This window comes from Lagopus muta, chromosome 4 (genome assembly GCF_023343835.1).
Source record: "Lagopus muta isolate bLagMut1 chromosome 4, bLagMut1 primary, whole genome shotgun sequence".
NCBI classification, from domain to species: Eukaryota; Metazoa; Chordata; class Aves; order Galliformes; family Phasianidae; genus Lagopus; species Lagopus muta.
This window is the reverse complement of record NC_064436.1, coordinates 1,143,533-1,164,364: the sequence shown is the minus strand read 5'-3', so window position 1 is coordinate 1,164,364 and position 20,832 is coordinate 1,143,533. Positions and strand designations below refer to the sequence as shown.

Genomic DNA, 20,832 nt, shown 5'->3' with positions numbered 1-20,832 from the left:
CTGGGATATTTGTAATCTTTGAATACTGCTATTTTGCTTCTGTAAAGAGAAAAAAAAAAAAAAGACACTGCTTTCTCTTTTAAACGTGTTTGCAGAGAGAGCTGCTGATTTTACAGACCTTGTGATTTTTAAGCAGGCTCACAGTCTCTCCTTTGAATCCTTTATCATTTTTGAATGCTCATCTGATCACATTATTAATCTCCCTGAATGTACTGCTCATCATTTCACTCAGTATTTGTATTTATCATATTCTGAGAAAGCCTTCGCCAGAACCAGAGAATACTGAGTGGCAGGGAGTGTGGAGAGGCTTGGGAGTCTTCAGAGAGATGGACATCCTCAATATAATGGAACTTTACTCCTGAACACCTGAAAGACTCTGAGAGCTTAAACAGATATTTGAGACAGGAATGCTGTGGCTCAGGCAGGTCTGAGGAGGCACAAATGATTTGGGGCCTGGCTAATGCTTATCAGGCCTTGTTCAATACTGTCCCACAGATGAAGAGAGTTTCTGAAAATGAGGGAGAGAGTCTCCAAGCCGAAAAGGACAGTTTCCAGGAGAGACTCTGAGCCGAGAGGAAGAATCTCCAGCTGAGCGAGAGAGTCTCCCAGTCGAGAGAAAAGACCTCCAATGTGAGAGAGATACAAGAGATGCCCTCTGAATCAAGAGAGACTCCCTGCAATACAGACTTCACAACCTTCGATTTCAACAAGACACCCTCTAGTCCAAACAAGATGCCCTCCGGTCCGAGAGGGACATCCTCAAGTCCAAATGGGAACTGAGTGAGATGCCTTCCAGCACGCAAAATTCGGTCTCCAAATGGAACTGAACAGAATTCAGTCTCATCAAGCCATGCTTGAATCTGAACTAAATATCCTCATAATCAAACAAGATAGACTCCCAGCCGAGCTGGAGGGTGAGAACATCAGAACTGACCAACCTGATCAACCACAGGAGGCACTAGAATCAATGTCAGTTGCCCTTGTAAGAGGACAGAAAATGAAACTAAACTCAGAACAGAAGAGGAGGAGGCTAAAGTAGAGGAAGTCACAGTAAGAGAAGAGGAGGAAAGAGTTCCAGAGGAGTGGCTCAGAGATCCAGAAGAAGCGCTCCTGAATCCAGGGGAAGGGCCCTCAACAAGACTGCGGTCACCAACTCCTACAAGGGCAACAAGAAGTCCTGAAAGAGTGAGAGGTGAGCAAGTTATCGTTACCATTGTTGATTGAAAATGAAAATGAATGAAATTCAAAGTCTGAGAAAAAACTTCTCATATCACCCAAATGAATGTATTGTCACCTGGTTACTTCAATGTTGGGATAATGGGGCCAACAGTGTGTGGCTAGACAGTAGAGAAGCTTGCCAACTGGGTGGCATTGCTAGGGACTCAGTCGTTGCCAGAGGTATTAGTACATGCCAGAATGGGTCCTTCATCCTCTGGAAGCAGATGTTGTTAATTACAAGACAAATCAACCACCAAGGTGAACTTTTCCAAAAAGGTGATTGCTCCACTTGCTGCGGACAACCGAGGTAACAAATAGAGGGTCCCTGCCCCCAGCCAGGGGGGAGGAAAGGGATAATAGAGTGGACTGTGTGGATTAGATGGCCTGGCACATCAGAACCACAGAAATATAAGGCCCTAGTGGACACTGGTGCACAGTGCACTCTAATGCCCTCGAGTCACCAAGAGACAAAATAAGTTTGTATTCATGGGGTGACTGGGGATTCCCAAAAGTTGACTATGTTGGAGGACAAAATAAACCTCACTGGTAAAGACTGGCAAAGCACCCTATTGCGACTGGCCCACGGGCTCTGTGTAAACTTGGTATTGATTACCTCAGAAGGGGATATTTCAAGGATCCCAAAGGGTATTGATGGCTTTTGGAATAGCTGCTGTAGACACAGAAGGTGTTAAGCAGCTGTCTGTGGCCGTCATCACACCCCAACAGATGTGATCGACAAAATCACTGCCATGTCTCTGCCCACTAATAAGAAAGAGATACAATCTTTTCTGGGCGTAGTGGGTTTTTGGAGAATGCATGTTCCAAACTACAGCCTCATTGTAAGCCCCCTTTATCAGGTGACGCAGAAGAAGAATGATTCTGTGTGGGGCCCAGAGCAGCAGCAGGCTTTTGAGCAGATTAAACAGGAGATAGCCTGTGCCGTGGCCCTGAGGCCAGTATGGATGGGACAGGGTGTAAAGAACATCCTCTACACTGCTGCTGGAGAGAAAGGTCCCACTTGGAGTTTGTGGCAAAGAGCCTCAGGAGAGAACCGAGGCCGAGCCCTGGGATTCTGGAGTCAAGCCTACAGGGGGTCTGAAGAGTGCTACACTCCAACTGAGAAGGAGATCTTAGCTGCATATGAAGGGGTTCAGGCTGCTTCCGAAGTAGTCGGTACTGAAACACAGCTCATTCTGGCACCTCGACTGCCAGTGCTGAACTGGATGTTCAAGGGAAAGGTTCCCTCCACCCATCATGCAACTGATGCCACTTGGAGTAAGTGGATTGCGTTGATTATGCAATGAGCTCAGATGGGGAACCTCAGCCATCCAGGAATCCTAGAGGTGGTCATGGACTGGCCTGAAGGTAGAAAGTTTCAAACATCACCAGCAGAAGAGGCGTCATGTGCTAAAGAGGCCCCACCATACAATGAACTACCAGAGAATGAAAAGAAATATGCCCTGTTCACAGATGGATCGTGTCGTATTGTGGGGAAGCATCGCAGATGGAAAGCTGCTGTGTGGAGCCCCACACGACAAGTTGCAGAGGCCACTGAAGGGAAAGGAGAATCAAGCCAATTTGCAGAGGTAAAGGCTGTCCAACTGGCCTTAGATGTTGCTGAACGGAAGAGGTGGCCAGTGCTCTATCTTTACACTGACTCATGGAGGGTAGCAAATGCCTTATGGGGGTGGTTACAGCAGTGGGAACAAAATAACTGGCAAAGAAAGGGTAAACCTATTTGGACTGCTGAACTGTCTGAACAAAGAATATGGTTATAAAGGTGTGCCATGTAGATGCTCATGTGCCCAAGAGTCGGGCTACTGAAGAGCAGCAAAATAACCATCATGTAGACTGAGCTACCAAAATTAAGGTGGCTCAAATAGACTTGGATTGGCAAAACAAGGGTGAATTATTTCTAGCTCTGTGGGCCCATGAGACTTCGGGTCATCAAGGAAGAGTATTTAGTAAATTAGTTTGTTTCTCCTCAGATTGTCGCCACTGTTTTTAATTATTTCAGGGTCCCCTGTTTCCCTTTTCTGGAGGCGTGGATTTTGCGAGATCCCTCCGCCCTGCTGGTCACGGAACCAGGCCGAACCAGCCTGTGAACCATTGACAGCAGTGCAGCTGGATGTGAAAGAGAACTTTAGCCTAAGGAACAATAAAATGCTTTTGAATTTGAAACTGTATGTAAGTGGTTACAAATCTACAGAGGGAGTTGCTATTTCAGCTTTACTCTCCCTAGCACTGTTTCTCATTTGAGATTTTATATTGCTGTCTGCAGATATTCTAAAAGATCATGAGCACTCTGCGCAGAATTGAAGTACCAGAGAAAGGCCAAAGAGGAAGTTGGCCATACTGCACAGGTTTCCAGGTAGAGAGCAACATTCTCTACTCTCGGCTTGCCTGCATGTTTGATTTTGCCCCATGGCAGAGAATCTTTGGTGTAATAATCCAGGGGACAGAAGACATTTCTGATCAGTCAGTGAGAACTCACATTAATTTATCGAAGAATCCAGGATTAGAGAGCTCACCAGTGACAAAGAAAATACGTTTACTATCTAAAAAGAAAGCATGAATTCAAGTCTTGCTTTTTCAGAAAAAGAGTGGGAGTGAACTAAGTCCTATTTTGTGTTCTACAACAACTGACGTTTGGTTTTCTGAAGCAGACCCTGGGACGGTTGTAGCACCGCATAGCTGAAAGGCACTATGTACTTCCATGATAAAAGTGGAAGAGATTACTTCTCATAATCTTACCATCATCTATGAAAATATTCATTTTGATTATTGAACTTCAAAAGAACATGGAGGACAAGTAAGCCCATCTCTCCACCTTCTTCCCAAGAAGGACCAGGTCCCTCTTTCCTTTTTACATAGAAGCTAACCACCCATGAAGCAACTGCAGGGTTCTTTTTGGCTTGTGACCTACACTGTACTTAGTTTCCATCTTGCTGCATTATGGAGATATTTTCAGGGACAGAGAGTACGAAACACGTGAAAAATAAATTCTCAAAAATAACAGAGGAAACAAGCTTTATTGTTATTATTTGAAATTTGTGCGTGGTAAAGGTACATATTTGATTGATTTTCCTACATTTCCAAGACAGAGTACTTTTTATTTTTATCATCAGCTAAAGCATTAAGAATGCCGTGGCACACAGGAAGCTAAAACTATACACACACATACACACACACAAACACTTTGATGTGCATCTTTCATACTCGGTGTTAAAGAGACAAAGTTGTATTTAGCCTCACAGGGATTTAAAAAGAAAGCAAAACAATGAAACAAAAACAAGTGAGAATAATATTTCATCATGAGTTTCAAGAGAGTGCAAGACTTACGTGTACACAAAACATATGAAACAGACTTAAAAAGGTGGAATGTACAAAAAAACTTTTAAAAATGAAGAGGAAAGATAGAGTCTTGGAACTGGAAAGCTGCAGTGTATCAACTGGTAGAAATTTCTAATGTGGGGATACTGCCATATGCTGTGCAGCCTGGGGAACATTCCCATGTCATAAAGCCAAAGCAAAAAGTGTCATGGTTAAGGCCGTGTTGCTCACAGACATCAACCGAAGTGCTGTACATTCATCAGAAAGAACACAACCAGTGAGGAACCTTCCTACCCCATAGCACAAATACCTTTCTCATACTCTCCACCAACAGTCCAAAGCAATCACTGCTCACAGTTATTCAAGAAAATTGCCAATGTACATCATGATTTTATAACTAGCTGTCACCCACAGCTGGAAGTCATTTCTTCATAACAAACACAACATATTGGGCACTTACAGTCCTCATTATGGCAACAACAGATCCTTAACTGTAAAAAAAAAACTGGTCTAAAATTGAAAACCCTCTAGCTTTTAAGAACCAGAAGAGCATTTACTAATAAATAACTCTCCATCTACATTAGACAAATGCTTTGCCTCAAGCCATTTTCCTTTTCTTACACAGCCACATTGCTGCTATTCTTACATTATACCAATGTAAGAACCCCCTATTCGTAGTGGATTTATGTGAACATATTCCTTTATTCTGGTCACAAAATAATAAAAATACAGTTAGCTAGTTTGTCCTAAAATACTCCAAATTACATAAGAACCGGTAACCTTTTGAGATTACTTTTGAGTTGAAAATTAGTTAAATGAAGCACATACTTTTGTCATTCGTGCTACACTTCTAGTCACAGCATTCCAGGGAAGTTGAAGCAACATTTCTGATCATACCTGAAATCTGGCAGCAGAATGCCTATAAGCTTTTAATAGATGCTAACAACTCAGTAAATCAAGTAGTGCAGTTTTGATGTTCACCTAACTGAATGAGAAAAGAATCTGCCAGGTTTTTTTTAGAACAGAATTCCTGCTTTGGTTGTTCTTTGTAACATTGTAAGTCAAGCATTCTAGCTGAGCACACTGCCAAAGCAACATGTTTCTCAGTTTCCTGTGCCAGGAAGATAAGGTCAGCCTTTGGAAACAAAATACCCCGTGCCACAAATTGGCAGCATTTGTTGTCTATCAGAAGGAAATCCAAATAAGTGCCTTTTTTTCAGGTGCCTTAAGGGTTGCTCTGCTCTTCCTTAAGGGAAGCCTCAATACAGACTATTCAATCTTAAGAAAACATCCACATCACTCCTAATACATGGTAGCAAGGGAGTTGCATGCAGAATTCCATACAGACATGCAATGGGCTGACAGAGGTTACCTAAAATCCTGATGAACAATACTGAGCCGAATGAACAGAAATTCATCTGCAGAAAAACGGATTCATGGATTAGTATAATCTTAAGTGCACATTTTGATACATATAGATTAGGGTCTGATTTCTGCAATTCTCATACTACCTGGCAATGAAGGATTTGGCAATGTTTCTTCAGTGGGAGGCATGTATGTTTAGTAAAATGTTATTACAAAAATTCAATTTTTGAACTAAATCTTGTTAGTATTATCATAACTGATGGTGATGGTACACTTCTCATTTACTTATCTCAAAGAACCTCTTCATTAAAGAATGCATTTAAAATGCTACATACGTTTGTTCATTGATAAATTAGCCATTGAAAGGCATTCCAGTGCTAGAAATTATCAGGTTGTTTATAAGGACACTTAGAATAAAATTAATTGATCGTCATAAAGTTTGATTGACAACTTTGTCAAATTTTGATAGGACATCTTACTATATAATATCTGAGGTAACTCACCTTCAGCATTTTAGGACAAACTCAGTTTAAGCAAAGGTTATTTTTCTTTTGGTAAGAACAAACTTCATTTTTAACATTCCAAAAATGTTACCACCAGTTTCTTAGCTGCAGTATACATAAGTTCAAATCTCAAGCCTTATACACAAAATATTTGTTCCAATGAAATAAGAAAAGGGATTTTTGTGTGAGTTTGTAAATTGGAAATGAGAAGAAGAAACAGTGATTAAAAAGAGTAGACAAACACTACATTTAAGAATTTGGAGGTCTGCATTTTTACAAGTCAAATGCATCTTTACAAAAAAAAAACCAACATTTTTTTCTTAAATTTGTTGAAACAATCTTTACCTTTTTAGAAATAAATCTAATATTTGTAACAAGTAATTTAACAAAGGTTTCTTTCATTTTTGCAAATATGCTTAAAACACTCTCCCATTACTGACCCGATGCCCTTTCGTTTCAAGGTTTTAAAAATTAGAAAAGAAACACACTGCCTCCCAAACTGCTTTTGGCATTGGCAGCACACTCACCAGCTCCTCAAATGAGGCTTAGAGTGAGCACCACTCCATCTCTATTAGCCTACGGTAGTAACTCATCATTTGACCACTGGATTTAGAATTAAGAATAAAGCCAATGCCACTTTAAAAAAGACAAACACTTAAAAATAACATTATAAACAGAACCAAGTCATAAGATTGTAAGTTTTCATTGATCATATATCAATATTCATTGATATATGAATGTATATATTAATAATTCAGTAAAGAACACAGTAAAGAGATCTGGCAGGAAGGAAGAGGGACATTTTTCAGAGTACTACCATTGTCATATGGCATACGTATGTTCCAGTTTGCTGAAATAACCTACATTTACTTTTTAAAATATTTGTGTCAGTCAAACATACATACATACAAACAAATCAGAATAAATCTCACAGTCTTTATTTTATCCTCTAACAAAATTCCCTTTGATGAAGGACTTCAGGAATTGGTTCAAATTCATTCTTATTTGCAATGTATTTTTTTCTCACGTATAAAGAAATAGCTTTGGTAACCCTTGGCTTTCCTATACAACCTCTGTTTACCACAGTTCCATTGGTTGTACAGTGTAGGTCCTCCATTGGGGTACCTCTCTGGCTTTCTGTCCTGTGTGTTGCTGCATTTTTATATTTGTTAATACAATGAATTGCCTTAAGGAAACGTGGCAATGAACATATATGAAAGGGTGGCATGCACGAGGTTAATTGAGTTGACATTGCAATAACCCTGATCCCAATGAACTAGTTTGGTGTCAAAAAGTCTGCTGTTGTGCAGAAATTCAGCTCTCACTAATGTATCACTACTGTTCAGCTCTTCCAGAGCTTCAGAAACACAGTTTCTGAAATGTCCTTCCAGTACACAGAGCAAGAGAAAAAGTGAACAACAGGTATACGAAAAAATCCTTCATTAATCCCACATGAGCAGGAAATTTGCATTGATTCTCATAGCACTAAATGTTGAGTTAAATCTGACAGTTTGAACTAGACCAATTTTGTGTGACTTCACCTTTTTTTTTTTTTTTAACTAAAAGGACCTACTTGTTACAGATAGTAAGACTTAAGAATGTTTAAAGTGTAATACCTACCATGAAAACAAGATCTAAATGATTCCCAGGATCACCTTTGGGTGAAATAATGTGTAACAATGATACTTCTTCAAATTCGGAAGCTCTGAATGGGAGCTACCCTTCACAGTCTTCAAAAAGCTTTGGGGATTTTTCCCCAAATTTTTCTCATTGTTGTCTAACTAGTTAATTGCAGTTCCATAAGTTGCAGTTCTTATTTAATATCACATTGTCTTTATGAATTCAGTTAAAGAGGATTCTGTGTATTAACCCTTAGAACAAAAGGTTCAGTGAGGAACGTAAGAGGTGCAATTTCTATGTAAACAAGGTTAAGTTTGGAAATTAACATAAGAAGTTCAAAGTAGACTCTTTCACTGTTAAAAATGAACTTGAAGTAGGAGATATCCTGCCTTGGATCTCTGGGACCAGTCTTTGCTTAAAGGTGGACAATTATCCAGCTCCAGAGCTCACTGTTACTGTAAGTATCGATAGACCTTGAAGCAGTGATTTCCAGAGTCTGCAACTACAACGTGGCCATCTGAAGTAAGGGCCAGACCTTGGGGGCCGTAAAGTGGGTCAGCAGAGGTGTTAATGTAGGATAAAAATGATCCGCTTCCATCAAAAACCTTTAGGTACGAGAAAGCACATAAGAAAAGTTATGAATAAAAAAATGATCTAGTGGACAAATGTCTACTTTCAGTTATACCATTGTTCTTATTTCTGAAACTGCTGACATATATTACAACAAACATGGACAGAATCTGATCTGTTATTCTCATAATAGGCAAATTTTTATACAAATATATTTTCTTACTAAAAAGATCTAATCAAGGCTACCAGGATTTTTGGCAAGAATTTGATATTCAATGAGGTATAAAAAAATAAGCAGCTAGAATAAATCAAAATCAATTGGGAACTTGACCAACACCTTGTTTTCCAACAAATTTTACTGTTGTGGCTAGAATGACTCTTTAAGTTTCCACCCAGAGAGAAAACCAGGAATTTGTTTGCATTGTTGTCAGTGCTTCCTGAGAACAACTGATGAGCAGCTCCCTTATTTTTATATTCAGTGAAACTAATGCATACGCTTAGTTACTCACTAGATTCTTTTTTTTTCTTTGCAAGAAAGGACCACGATTAATACTCAAAAGATAAAAAGCCACTCTCAATATAAAAGTGGAATATTTTCGCAACATTCAAAAAAGATGCCAAAAATCTGCCTCATTTGCCTCAAGGGCAATTTACAGTTTAAAAATACAGTTTACTTGCTTTTTCGTATTTTCCATCACGTTGGCAATCTTCTGTTATGGTGATTATTATCAATTACTGTCATCTCAGTAAAGCTTTGCAAGTCTCTCAAGTCATGAAATAGTTTGTAGGAAGCTCCTTGGAGACAAGGATCTTGATCACAATAACCGCCAGACTTGCCAGCGCTCACACTGGAAAGGCCACAGTCTGACACCATCACTTTAAAAGTGGACAGACCCACAGTGAGGTATACAAAAGGCTACACATCACTTCTAGTGCTGCTGTTCTGCTTCTTGGGAAGCCTGAAAGCATTACTGATCAACCAGTTATCAATCCATTGCTTTTCCTAATCAAGCTCCTTTGAAATACACAAATCTCTACCTGTATTCTGCTGTTTCCCCAATCTGCTACAATAATATTTCCATTAGAGTCTACAGCAACACCAGTTGGTGCATTAAATTGTCCATTTCCTTCTCCATTTGATCCAAACTTCAGTATGAATTCTCCCTCCTGGTTAAATACCTGTAAGGGTTAAAACAAAAGCTTGACTATGGCATCACATCAAATATTACTAATCTATTACAACCAGTTCACCTATTAACAGGGAACTGGAGATCTACCAGCAACATTCCCCCACATCCAGCACTATTTCCCCCTCACTATTCCCCTTCCTGCCTTTTCATGGACATTTATAGTTCTCATTTTTACCCTTCTTGTTTTAGAAATACTTAGCAGAATTATATATTTGCATAAGGCAAAAGTATTTACTAAGACAAAAACGCTTGTAGCAAGGGTCATTTAGATCTGCATTTTCAAATAGCTGGTAAGTGCATTTCAGTGTGTTTGCATTATTGAAATTTGATGAAAATTTGAGTTGTGAATACGAGGTGAAATCAGACAATGAAAAAAAAAAGAACAAAGAACTCGCTGGCAATACCAGCACCAGCCTATCCTTAAAGCAAGTTCAGCAAAATTAGCAGCATTTCTATAATTTAAATAGCAAAATATTTGTAAGGTCTGAAAAAGAGATAAGTGCAAAATACTGGTCTCCAGTCTTGAATCTTTACTAGGCCTCAGTAAAGGCCTCAGAATGAAGATGGGAAAAAAGGTGCCTCCTGCTTCTCTACACCATGCAGCACTTAGGCCCCAGGACTCCCTCCACAACTTGTGCATCCTGAGTTAAGAGCAAAGCACTGATAGGACAGCAGCAGTGAGCCTTGACAGCATGGATGCACTGTTCTTTGACTTTCATAACCTAACAAGTACTAAGAATCTCAGGACACTGAGTGAGACACAAGATGCCTCATTTGCATGGCTCCATAGCCATCTCCATTTAAGTTTGTCCTGGACCCAGACGCAGCTCTGCCACAAGGTCCAATAGTGTTCTTAAGGGACCAGCTGTGGCCTAAGCAGGAAAATACCAAGAACTGACAAGTGCTAAGAAGGTGAGAGAGGTAAGAAAATTATCCTATTCTCTAGCACCCACAAAGGACAGAAGGCGTTTTGAAATGGAAATCAATTTTAGCTCAGATGACAAAAAGTAGTAGGGAGGGTCACCTAATCAGACAATAACAGGCGAAGATATTTTGCTCTTTTCCTGGGTTAAAATGGGGATGGTCAGTGACAGAAGGAGAGGAGCCTATATGGAGTAGGATTTTCCACAGAAGATGCCTGAAGTGAGGAAAATGCTTGAAGATTAATGGCAGAAGAATGTTTTGCAGAATGAAGATGTATAACTCAAGACACTGGTGGCAGGAAAAAGCTGAGAGTCGTAAGAGTGAAAATCATTTACTTATAAATGTACTTTACTATTTCAAACAAAGTTTACTCTCTGCTCCTTCCCTTACTATCTAACCAAAAAGGACAGCATCACCTACTCTCCAAAGTGTCAACAGTTATCTGCACAGAATGCTACAAAAATAAGAATCTTTTCCAGTTAGTACCAAATTGCAACAAATAACATTTTTATTCCACTGAGTCACACCAGACACAGACAGGATGCTCTGTTCTCATTAGCAATATAATTCATTTAATTTGCTAAGATGCCACACTCTTACATCTCTTCATTTGTTTTTGTTCCTCATAGCTGGCCCTTGTTAACTCTCTCCAGTCATTCTTTAATAAGCTTTGCTGCTGGAGAGGTGATTTATGGATACATAGACCTGCTGCTAAATCACCTAAACAGTTTCAGGGCTTCTGCAGCAGCCTTGGTCTTTCTGCAGTAATCCAAAACACATTTCCTCTCTAATTCCAAAAGCACAACAAAACAAAGTCCCTACTCAGAAGCTGGATGATTCAGCACCATTAAGGTCATCAGGCTGTTTACGCTCACCAGTAAGCAGACAGACATTTCATGTTTCAGGTACATTTGTAAGATACATCATTTAAGTTCAAACATTGGTTAACTGAACCAAGAGTGCATCTCTGTGTTCAATTCAAACAGGCGGCCATTAGGTGGAAATCTGCTGCTCCTGGGGTACTGCATGGTGGGGGAGGAAAAAGGAGCATAGAAAGGGCTGAAAGGGCTGGTATGGCCTGAAGAGAAACAGGTGACTAATTTCTGAAATGGCCTGCAACTCTTCAATTCGTGTTTTCCAGCACATGACATCTCAACATACATCCTTGCTCTGGTTTATTACTGGGACAAACGAATCTACCACCTATCTTATCACAACTGTTTAATAGGCCAGTCAGATTTCTCATTGGTCAAATGGCCAGTGGACAGTTCTGCTCTGTGCAGGCTATACTGGATGAAAATCGTGGTCTGTCCTACACAGTTAAGAGTATCATGTTATAAAAGGATCCTGTCAGATCCTGTCAGATATCTTCACTTAGCTGTGCTCGTATTCAACTAGAACTGTGGGAAGTTTTTAATGGGAAATTCAAAAGAAGTTATCAGTTATCTAAAATATCAAAAGACAGCTAATTAAAAATAACTAAGGTGTTATTATTTATCTCAGGCATAACATACACATATTTAAGCAAGTGAACTACAGAATGTAATATTGATTACATCTCTATTAAAGCAACTGATTACATCTCTATTAAATACAGTGCACGCAACGATCTACGAGTCTTTTAATTGGGCCTCACACTTAGAAAGAATCGTCTCTATGTTTTTAACAATACTTTATTTTCCCCAGGAAATAAAAATATAAAAAGCTTCCCAAATTGCTATTAACTAATGGTACCTTGACAGAATGGTTATGAAAATCTGTAACGATAATTTCATTGTTGCTGTTTACAGCTGCAAAATGAGGACCTGCAATACAGAAGAAGAATGAATCATAATAAAAATAATAATGCCACTAAATGAAAATACCACTGTTTGACTTCTGTCAAAAAGGGACAATCAATTTCAAACCCCTCTTAATTTCATTTCCTGTTTTAAAAAGTTCAGCACTCCTTCTTGTAAACAAACTATTTTATTTGTCAGCTAGTGTTATCAGTAAGTACTGTTTATTCCTTTTATATATGGATGACTATGCAGATACTTATATGTTGATTAACAAGAGAAAATGTGTAGTGGTTTGGAATAAAGTAGTGTACATAATGAAAGTAGCCATCAAAAAGTAAAGCCTAAATAAAATCTTTTATGCTTTATTTGATCATTTCTTACAAGCATTCAAGCAAAGAAGCTTAGGATAAATGCAAAAGTTACTAAGAAAATACTGTCAGGGAAAAAAAAGTGCATTTTTTTTCCTGTGTGTTGAACTGTGTACTAAAACATGAATAAGAAACAAACATGACAACAGGAAAGCACCTGAATAAAAATATTTGGTGCCATTTTAAGTTATTAAGCAAATAAAAACTCAATTTCAGTTTTCTCAAATCATCAGTACAAACAGGATGAAGGCCTTTACACTGAAAACATTCAAGTAATGATAATTCATCTGCTCCATGCAGCCTACACACAGTTGAATATATAAGTGGCAGCTTCCCCAGACTGGCATTTGCCATTTGCATTTGTGAGTCTTTTTGATCTCAGTATTAACACTGTCCCATTATGCCCATTTTGTAATGGGAAGACACTACCTGGGGCATGAGTTAATGTGTATCTGATCACTGGAGACACAAAGCACGATGTCTGAGTTGATTATAATTAACAGCTTAGTGGGGGCATTACAGAGCATTTATAAAATGCTTGTTAAGGTCTGTCTTCCTTGAATCACTGATCTGAAATGCTTCCAGGCAGAGAAAGGTAGATAAAATAAGATAGTTACACCTACATTTGCAGAACATAGGTTGCAGACTTCCTGGCCAATTAAACAAATGACAAAGCAAAGACAAGCTTTATGTTTAGTAGAACTTTCCCCTCTCAGAAAAGAAAAAATGAGCTTAGCATCTTCAACATGCTCAGACATCATGCAAATGTGAGCAGAAGAGGCAAGAAGAGGGGATTTACATATTACCATCAAGTGTACCTGCAAACTGCTTGTCGCCGTTCCCTCGGCTACCGAACCTTGTGACTATTTTCCCATTTGGCTGAAAGATGAACACACAGCAAGCTTTATTATCCACTACAATGATGTGTCCATTACGATCCACAGAAATGCCTTTTGGGCCCATGAGTTTTCCAGATCCAATTTTGGCCTAAAACAGAAGACATAGAACAGAAAAACGCATTCATGCGATAGAAATAAGTTAGTGCAGTTCAAAGCTGCCCTGTATTACAGGCATGAAGAGAAACTGTCATCAAAAGATTGCCAGGGGGAAGTGATTGCTTTATCAGCTCATATTGTGTACTTTTTCATTTCATCTTCAGCTGAAAGACTGTTTTCTGTATGTCCTTTCTAGAGTGAAAAATTTGCTACTCATCAACTGAATCCAAACAAATGGCTATGCAGTCAGTACTAGCATACTGACAGGGTAGGCTGACACACAAAGAAGACTTCTTGTTCCCTTTCCCTCACTATTCAGGGAAAATGGGCTTCTAACAGGCATGATTGATTTCTGTTCACAGTCTCGCAGTTATTACCATGCTGGGTATGATATAAATGTGCAGGATGGAGATGGTAAATGGCTGATTTTCCTCAATCTGCAGATGGCAATCTGACCGAAAAGCTACAGCAGAACTGGTGAACATTAGGTGCCTCTTCTGAGCACAAGAACAGCCAAAAGAAGCCACAGTCTGCACCTCTCCTCCCAGAGAAACAGACAACGGGGCAGATTAAATGACAGGCAAATTTGGAAACAGTTACCCAGTTGGCTCCAAAAGTCAGGTCTCCTGCAAGCTTTTTTATGGTTCTGCACAGGCAGTCCACTGAACACACTGTATTGAAACGATGGATCCCACAGCTTCCAGATCCTGCAGTAAGTTTTCAGAGACATCCTACAAACTTGCATCTATCTCTTTGGTGCCTGACATAATTTTCTGTTTCCAACTGAATTATAGTTAAACAGACACTAAAGAATTCACCTTCATTATGAAAATACAATTTTTCACTGCACTGCCTTTACAGGGTGAGACACATTGATGCCTTTTCTGCCTCCCTTACTTACCTGATGCAAGTGGTGAGGAATTTTCCCCTCTATTCAGCACTGGTGAGGTCACACTTGCTGTATTCTCTTTCAAAGAGGAGAGAGCCAGGCTCTTTTCAGTAGTCCTCAGTGTCAGGGCAAGAAGCAGTGGGCACCAACTGGAACATGATGTTCCCTCTGCATGCCAGGCTGCACTTCTGTGCCGTGTAGATGCTGGAGCCCTGGCACCGGCTGCCCAGAGAGCCTATGGGCTGTGGAGTCTCCTCCTTGGATGGAGATCTCCCAAAGCTGCCCAGACATAGGCCTGGGCAGCTGTTATGGGTGGCCCTGCTGGAGCTGGGGCTGGTCCTGATGGACCCAGTGGGCCATTCCATCCTTACGTAGTGTATGTGAGTAGCTAAAGCTGTGTTAATCCCTGATTATCAAGGCAGGACAGATTACTCAGCATGGTGAAAATCCATTAACATAACTCATTTTGTTCAGTTTCCAAGTGTGTTCAAAGCAGACAACTACGTGAGTATCTAAAGAAGCTCAACTATCCTCAGGAAACCCCATGCTCCTATTCCACAGTACATTCTCATGGGTGGGGTTGATAAAAGCAGGAGCCACCTCAAAATAAAGAAAAGGAGATAACCTGAGGCTGTCTACTATGAAGTCAACAGCATTATTACACAGTCTTTCAGTCTCAAAGAAAACTCCAGGGAGCAAATCTTGCAGCTTCAAGACTATGCATAGCCAAAGTGCAACAGTCATGTCTGTTTTATGTGCAGATACATATGCTCTCTTAAATTGCTCAATATTTTGACAATGAACACCTAATTAAATCACACTAAAATAACCCCAGGAAAAAAAAAACACTATTAAAAATGACTCGGTGATCACCAAGGGAAAGATATGAGCAAATCTACATTCAGGTTTGCATAACAACAAAGCAGCAACAAAATAAATCGAATGTAAAGCAGCAGATTTATTTCCTTTGCAGTGATTAAATAAAATATTCCCTTCTTTCCTCAGGGATGCCTGAGTGCCTGCTTGTGCACTGCACCACCTCCTCACCAGGATTATTAGGAAGCCTTCCAGGATTCCTAAGGAAAAATGACTCAGACTTATGAGTAGTGTCCTTCTGATCATATAAATATATATGAGAGGAAAAAAAAAAACCGAATAAATCGCATACTGCGTTAATGGACACTCAGCACTGAAGAGAGTAATAAAAATTACTATTCTTGGGACAGGACTCACAATATAATTTGCAGTAAGCAATAAATCATGCCCAGCTGGAGTCTGAAAGTCTTCTTTTTACTAAGAATCTCTGTTTCCAGTTCAGATGAAAATAAGCTGATGACACATCACTGGGTCTGGCTGAACATACGCTTTGTGAATTTTTATTTCAGGTTTCTCAGAATTGCAGGTTTGATTATTTAAAACAGAGCATTATGAAACCCAGTCACTGCTGTTAAATACGTGAATTGAAGTATTCTCAGACTTTTCTGCCATTAGAAATAAATATAGTAGGATGAACCATCTGAATCTTTAACACAAATAATCGAATTCAGTCAAGGACATTTTGTTCCATGTTTTATAGACTTTCATGAATTCAGATTGGTTTTCAAATACATGTTTATAAAACCATAGTACTAGAATGGAAAATATTCTCTTGTGAGATATTCCAAGAGTTCAAAAAAAAAAAAATCCAAATTATACCAACTTCTTCCCCTGTAATGCAGGTGTGTTAGAGCTTTAGCTTCAACTCCACCCATCTTGTTGCTGTCAGAAAAGTTCACAATTGTCAGAAACTAATTTACAGACTTGAAATATGCCTTCTTTCCCCATTTTGCAACTTCCTAATGTGGAGATAGAACCATCATCACGCATTGTGATGTCACACAATAAATGGATTTATCATTTGTAGGGTTGTCTTAATTGAATTGTGACCATTTATCACACTCCACACAGAACTATTTCTATCTAAACATGCAGCCAGCATCAAGCAGCTCCCTTCTTAACCCCTTTAATAAGACAAGAAAATGAAACTCTGATAGATAAAATATTTCCTTCCATCTTTTCCCAGCCATCATAATTTGATGTCTTAGCTCAACTTACAACTCTGTTTGGCTAACAACAGGCAATCTTAGGTGTTGTCTAAGAGAGTCCTATGATATGAAAGAAAATAATCCTCTCCTCAGCGGACCACAATTTGTTCTGTGCCCCTTGTCTCCGTTTCCTTCATTAGGTTTGAACTTCACTGGCACAGCAGCTGACACTGTTGCTTCAGTTCTCTTTTTAGCCTAGCAATTAATGCTTTCTGTAACAGTTTTTTTAGGTGATTTGAAAGTAATTCACAGAGGAAGCCACCACTGTTATCCAGCTTTTACAAATGAGGAAAATACAGCACTGGGAAATTAAATGAAATATCAGCAGCACCTGTAAGACCTATGGCATAAACCAGAAACAGAACCTCCAGTTCTAAGACCCTGTATGATGCTTCATTGTGCAGGCAATACTGCAGCCTTTCAATTTAGGAGACTCATGTTTTGGTGCAATCTTAGCTTAGGGTTTGCCAACCTCTGCATTATGCCAGCTTCATAGCCTTGAGAAAGCAGAGCTCTGCCTCTGTTGCTACCAGCAGCTGAGGAAGGTGACACTTTTCTGCCTGGCAGAGTCTGCTGGGATGAGTCAGCCCAGTTCTGTTATTTGGAAAATGCCTGGGCTTGGCTCCAGGAGAAATTTGCTTTCTGGCTCACATGAGTATTAAAAAGCTGTGAAGCTAAAGGACAGTAAATAAAGAAAGAAGGAGACAACAACTAAATAGTTAGAATAAGTTCAAAAAAGACCCCTGATAATGCTTAGTGAACAACTAGCAGGCCATCAATATCTCAAATGATACAGTGTCTTGTGGGCACTACCCTTTGAAGTGAAGCTTATCCCTGTGTATCTGTGCATTCCAGCAGACCTTGCCTACTTTAATCAGACAGAGACCTTGTATGTTGTTTTTCCCAGATTTCCACAGGCTAGACCTGTTATATATGTCCTGTGCTTCAATCTTCCCTCCATGTAAAAGATGCATCTACAAATATTCTCATTTTTTTTCAGATAAATGTTATCTGTTGCATGAAATCTAAAAGTAGTATTTTCTATCATCAGTGTTTCATCTCTTATTAATCAGTTCTGGTCTCAAGAAATGCTAAGTCCAATGCACTATGCACACAAACATTGCTGACTTTACACAGCTAGTACAGTCTAACAAAAATATATATATATTAACTAAAACCAAAGCTAGGCTCAAAGATGGAGGAACTATCACAATTCTTTTTTTGTCTTTTCCCAATACTTTGACTCCCAGTTGGACAGAGAGAGGTGGCTCCTCCACAGCCATGGCTGTTTCCCCCAGAGCTGACATCATCCACAGTGTACGATTTACAGCCTAGCTGGAGAAGGAAGGAAAACGAGCCCTCCCTCCTCCATGTGCAGATCAAAACAGTCCACATTAAATATGTGAATAATTATTTATATCACACTTGGACTACTCAGAAAGTTTGGATTCTTAAATAACTACATCTTTGTTTTGTTTTGTTTTCAGCCAAAGCACAGATGTTCCTGAGTAGCCGTACACTTTCAAAACTACTCAACAAGGAAGATCATGTCATCCCTGCAAATGCAAATCTTTTTTTTAACAACTTGTCCTGGTTTTGTGATTTTTGGCTTTCGGTATTCCACATCATAACATCATGTGGGGCACTGGGACTTTAACTGTCAGTGCTCAAGTCCTGGGTACCTGCCCTGAAGAGAAGAAGAACTACATTCCCCAGGGGACCTTGCGGTCAGGGAGAGGAGGTTTAACTCCTGGCAAGGTCGCCTGATCTCTCTTTCTCGCCTGCCCTTCGTCGTGGACACTGATCCCCTCTCCCTGCTGCTCAACTGGACTGCGCATCTCACCTCAGCGTTGTGGTGAGGCCTATCCACCTTTCGGACATTCTCTCTCTCATTATATTTGATTTATTAGCTTCAATTCTGATTATATTGTATTATAGTGTGTTTTCTTGCATTCCGATAATATACTTAGTAAATTAGTTTGTTTCTCCTCAGATCGGTGCCGCTGTTTTAATTATTCTGGGGTCTCCTGTTTCCTTTTTTTTTCCGGAGGCGCGGATCTGCGGATCCCTCCACCCTGCTCGTCACGGAACCGGGCCGAACCAGCCCGTAAACCGTTGACACAACTGCATTGCATACTAGTATTGTTTTATTTTAGCTTTGAGTCTGTGTAGTTAGAAGTGTACAAGTGTCTTTCTCAAATGGGGGATTCTGCAAGCAAAACCTGCTATTTGGTACAGCATTTGTCACTCTGTGAAAACTAATAAAGGAAGGGCATCTGTTCACAGCCACGTGAGTAGATCAGGATCCGAGCCCATTGTCATTAGGCTGCCAGAAAATGCTAAACGTGTGGTTTCTCTCCAAAACAGATCTCTAGAACTATGGTAGAACTATGGTAGAAATATCTCTGGAGTTTTTTTTTTTTAACTTGCCAGAGTGATGCTAATCTCTGCTAGAGAGAGCTATGCCCAGCATGCATCGCTCAACTTGGTTATATGCATTCAGACAACAGCACCAAATGGAGGTAAGCTTTAATTCTGGAATTGTACCCAACTCCCAGACATGATAAATACTGCAGGTTTACAAGCATTCGCGTAGAACAGTAGCTGTTGTTTTATTTTATTGCCACAAAAAGCATCCAGGCTCATATGAAAATAAGCACACGCTACTCAGAACTTGTTTTTTGAAAATAAGTAATTCTTTTCCTGCCCTTCAGCTTTTCTACTGCACAACACCCTACATAAGATACTCCTGACTGTGCTATAGGACCAGACTGATCTCTTGGATTGCCCCTTCCTTGCATTCACTAACAGGACCATATATAAATTATGCACTTGATTTGTTAATATGCATGGAGAAAATAGAGGACACAGTTAACAGTCAGTTGCCTTACATTTCCCTTCCATATGTCACTGAAGACTTCTCAAAAGTTTTTGTGTTTGTCTTGTGTGTACCTACATATACACACACAGCTTTATATATAATCAAACTACTAATGATGAGTTTGTCTAGTCCACCTACACTTGATTACATTAGCTATTCTCAACTGTAAGCTGCAGAAGGGCAGACAAATAGTGCTCAGGACTGCAGAATGGAACATATGCTCTCTACTTGATATTACATTGGCAGCACAGTTGAGGTCTCTTCCTAATTATTATACAACATGGACGTGCTATGCATTTACACATCACAACAATGGAGTTTGTACTAAGTAACAAACAGTGCCATTTCCTGACACACACAAAAAATCCCTACAACGGTACTTTGAATTCCTTTGCAAGACAGAAATCTCAGGGGAGTTCTCATGGTAAGCCATACCTTAAATTTTCCATCTGATGAGAATATGCTAACCCATTTGTTGTCATAATCTGCAATAATGATGTCACCACCAGGATGCACAGCTACTCCTGTTGGACGCTGCAACTGGCCAGGAGACCTTCCTCTTATGCCAAAGCGACTTTTGAAGTGGCCATCATTGGAAAATATCTGTAACAGAAAACATTAGTTTTAAAACTAGGTCTGCATCATCTATGTTTTGGAGCTCACAGTTTAGAATTCACTAATGAGCACTGTAATCAGGCAGACAGTCAGGAACGTTCAGTGCTTTTACACAGTCATATTTCAAAGCAATGCGCCCAACGTAAGAAGAGGCCTCCACCTGGACCCTGATTTTATAAAAAGGAAGTTCTCGGCACTTACACTGCACTGTTTCTTGAATGATCTCAAAGTAATTTACAAACATTAGTGAACTATGGTTCATGATATCCCTCTAAGACAGTTGAAAGGAAGTGGTGTTATTCCTGCGTTAGAAATGAGGAAATTGAAGCACTGTCTTGACCACAGTCAGAAATGAAGTTTTTTGAAGATAAAAAGATAAGAAGCTAAAAGAATATTTTAAAATGTAATCATTTGACTTAGGAAACCAGGCCACTTCCTGACAGATGCCTCAGCTACTCAAAAATTAGTCCACTACTTGCATTCCTTAGACAATTAA

At 39.6% G+C, this 20,832-nt stretch overlaps 1 protein-coding gene and 1 long non-coding RNA gene across 13 annotated transcripts in view; one reads left to right on the top strand and one right to left on the bottom strand.

The window, feature by feature from the left end:
• The first annotated feature begins 74 nt into the window (after positions 1-74).
• Positions 75-7,984, top strand: LOC125691812 (uncharacterized). Of its 2 annotated transcripts, none has more exons than XR_007376270.1 (2): positions 75-1,192; positions 2,689-7,984. It is a non-coding gene; the product is annotated as an uncharacterized LOC125691812 (long non-coding RNA). The 2 variants fall into 2 exon arrangements; XR_007376269.1 differs by having other exon boundaries at positions 2,076-7,984.
• Positions 4,263-20,832, bottom strand: part of TRIM2 (tripartite motif containing 2) — an 85,226-nt gene continuing 68,656 nt past the window's right edge. For all 11 annotated transcript variants that reach the window (XM_048941638.1, XM_048941645.1, XM_048941644.1 and 8 more), the window contains 5 exons: positions 20,157-20,324; positions 13,691-13,859; positions 12,458-12,528; positions 9,648-9,788; positions 4,263-8,644 (listed from right to left, as the gene is read on the bottom strand). In XM_048941638.1, the coding sequence (XP_048797595.1) occupies positions 8,492-8,644; positions 9,648-9,788; positions 12,458-12,528; positions 13,691-13,859; positions 20,157-20,324 (702 nt within the window). In that variant the 3' untranslated portion in view covers positions 4,263-8,491. The remainder of the gene's footprint in view (positions 8,645-9,647; positions 9,789-12,457; positions 12,529-13,690; positions 13,860-20,156; positions 20,325-20,832) is intronic.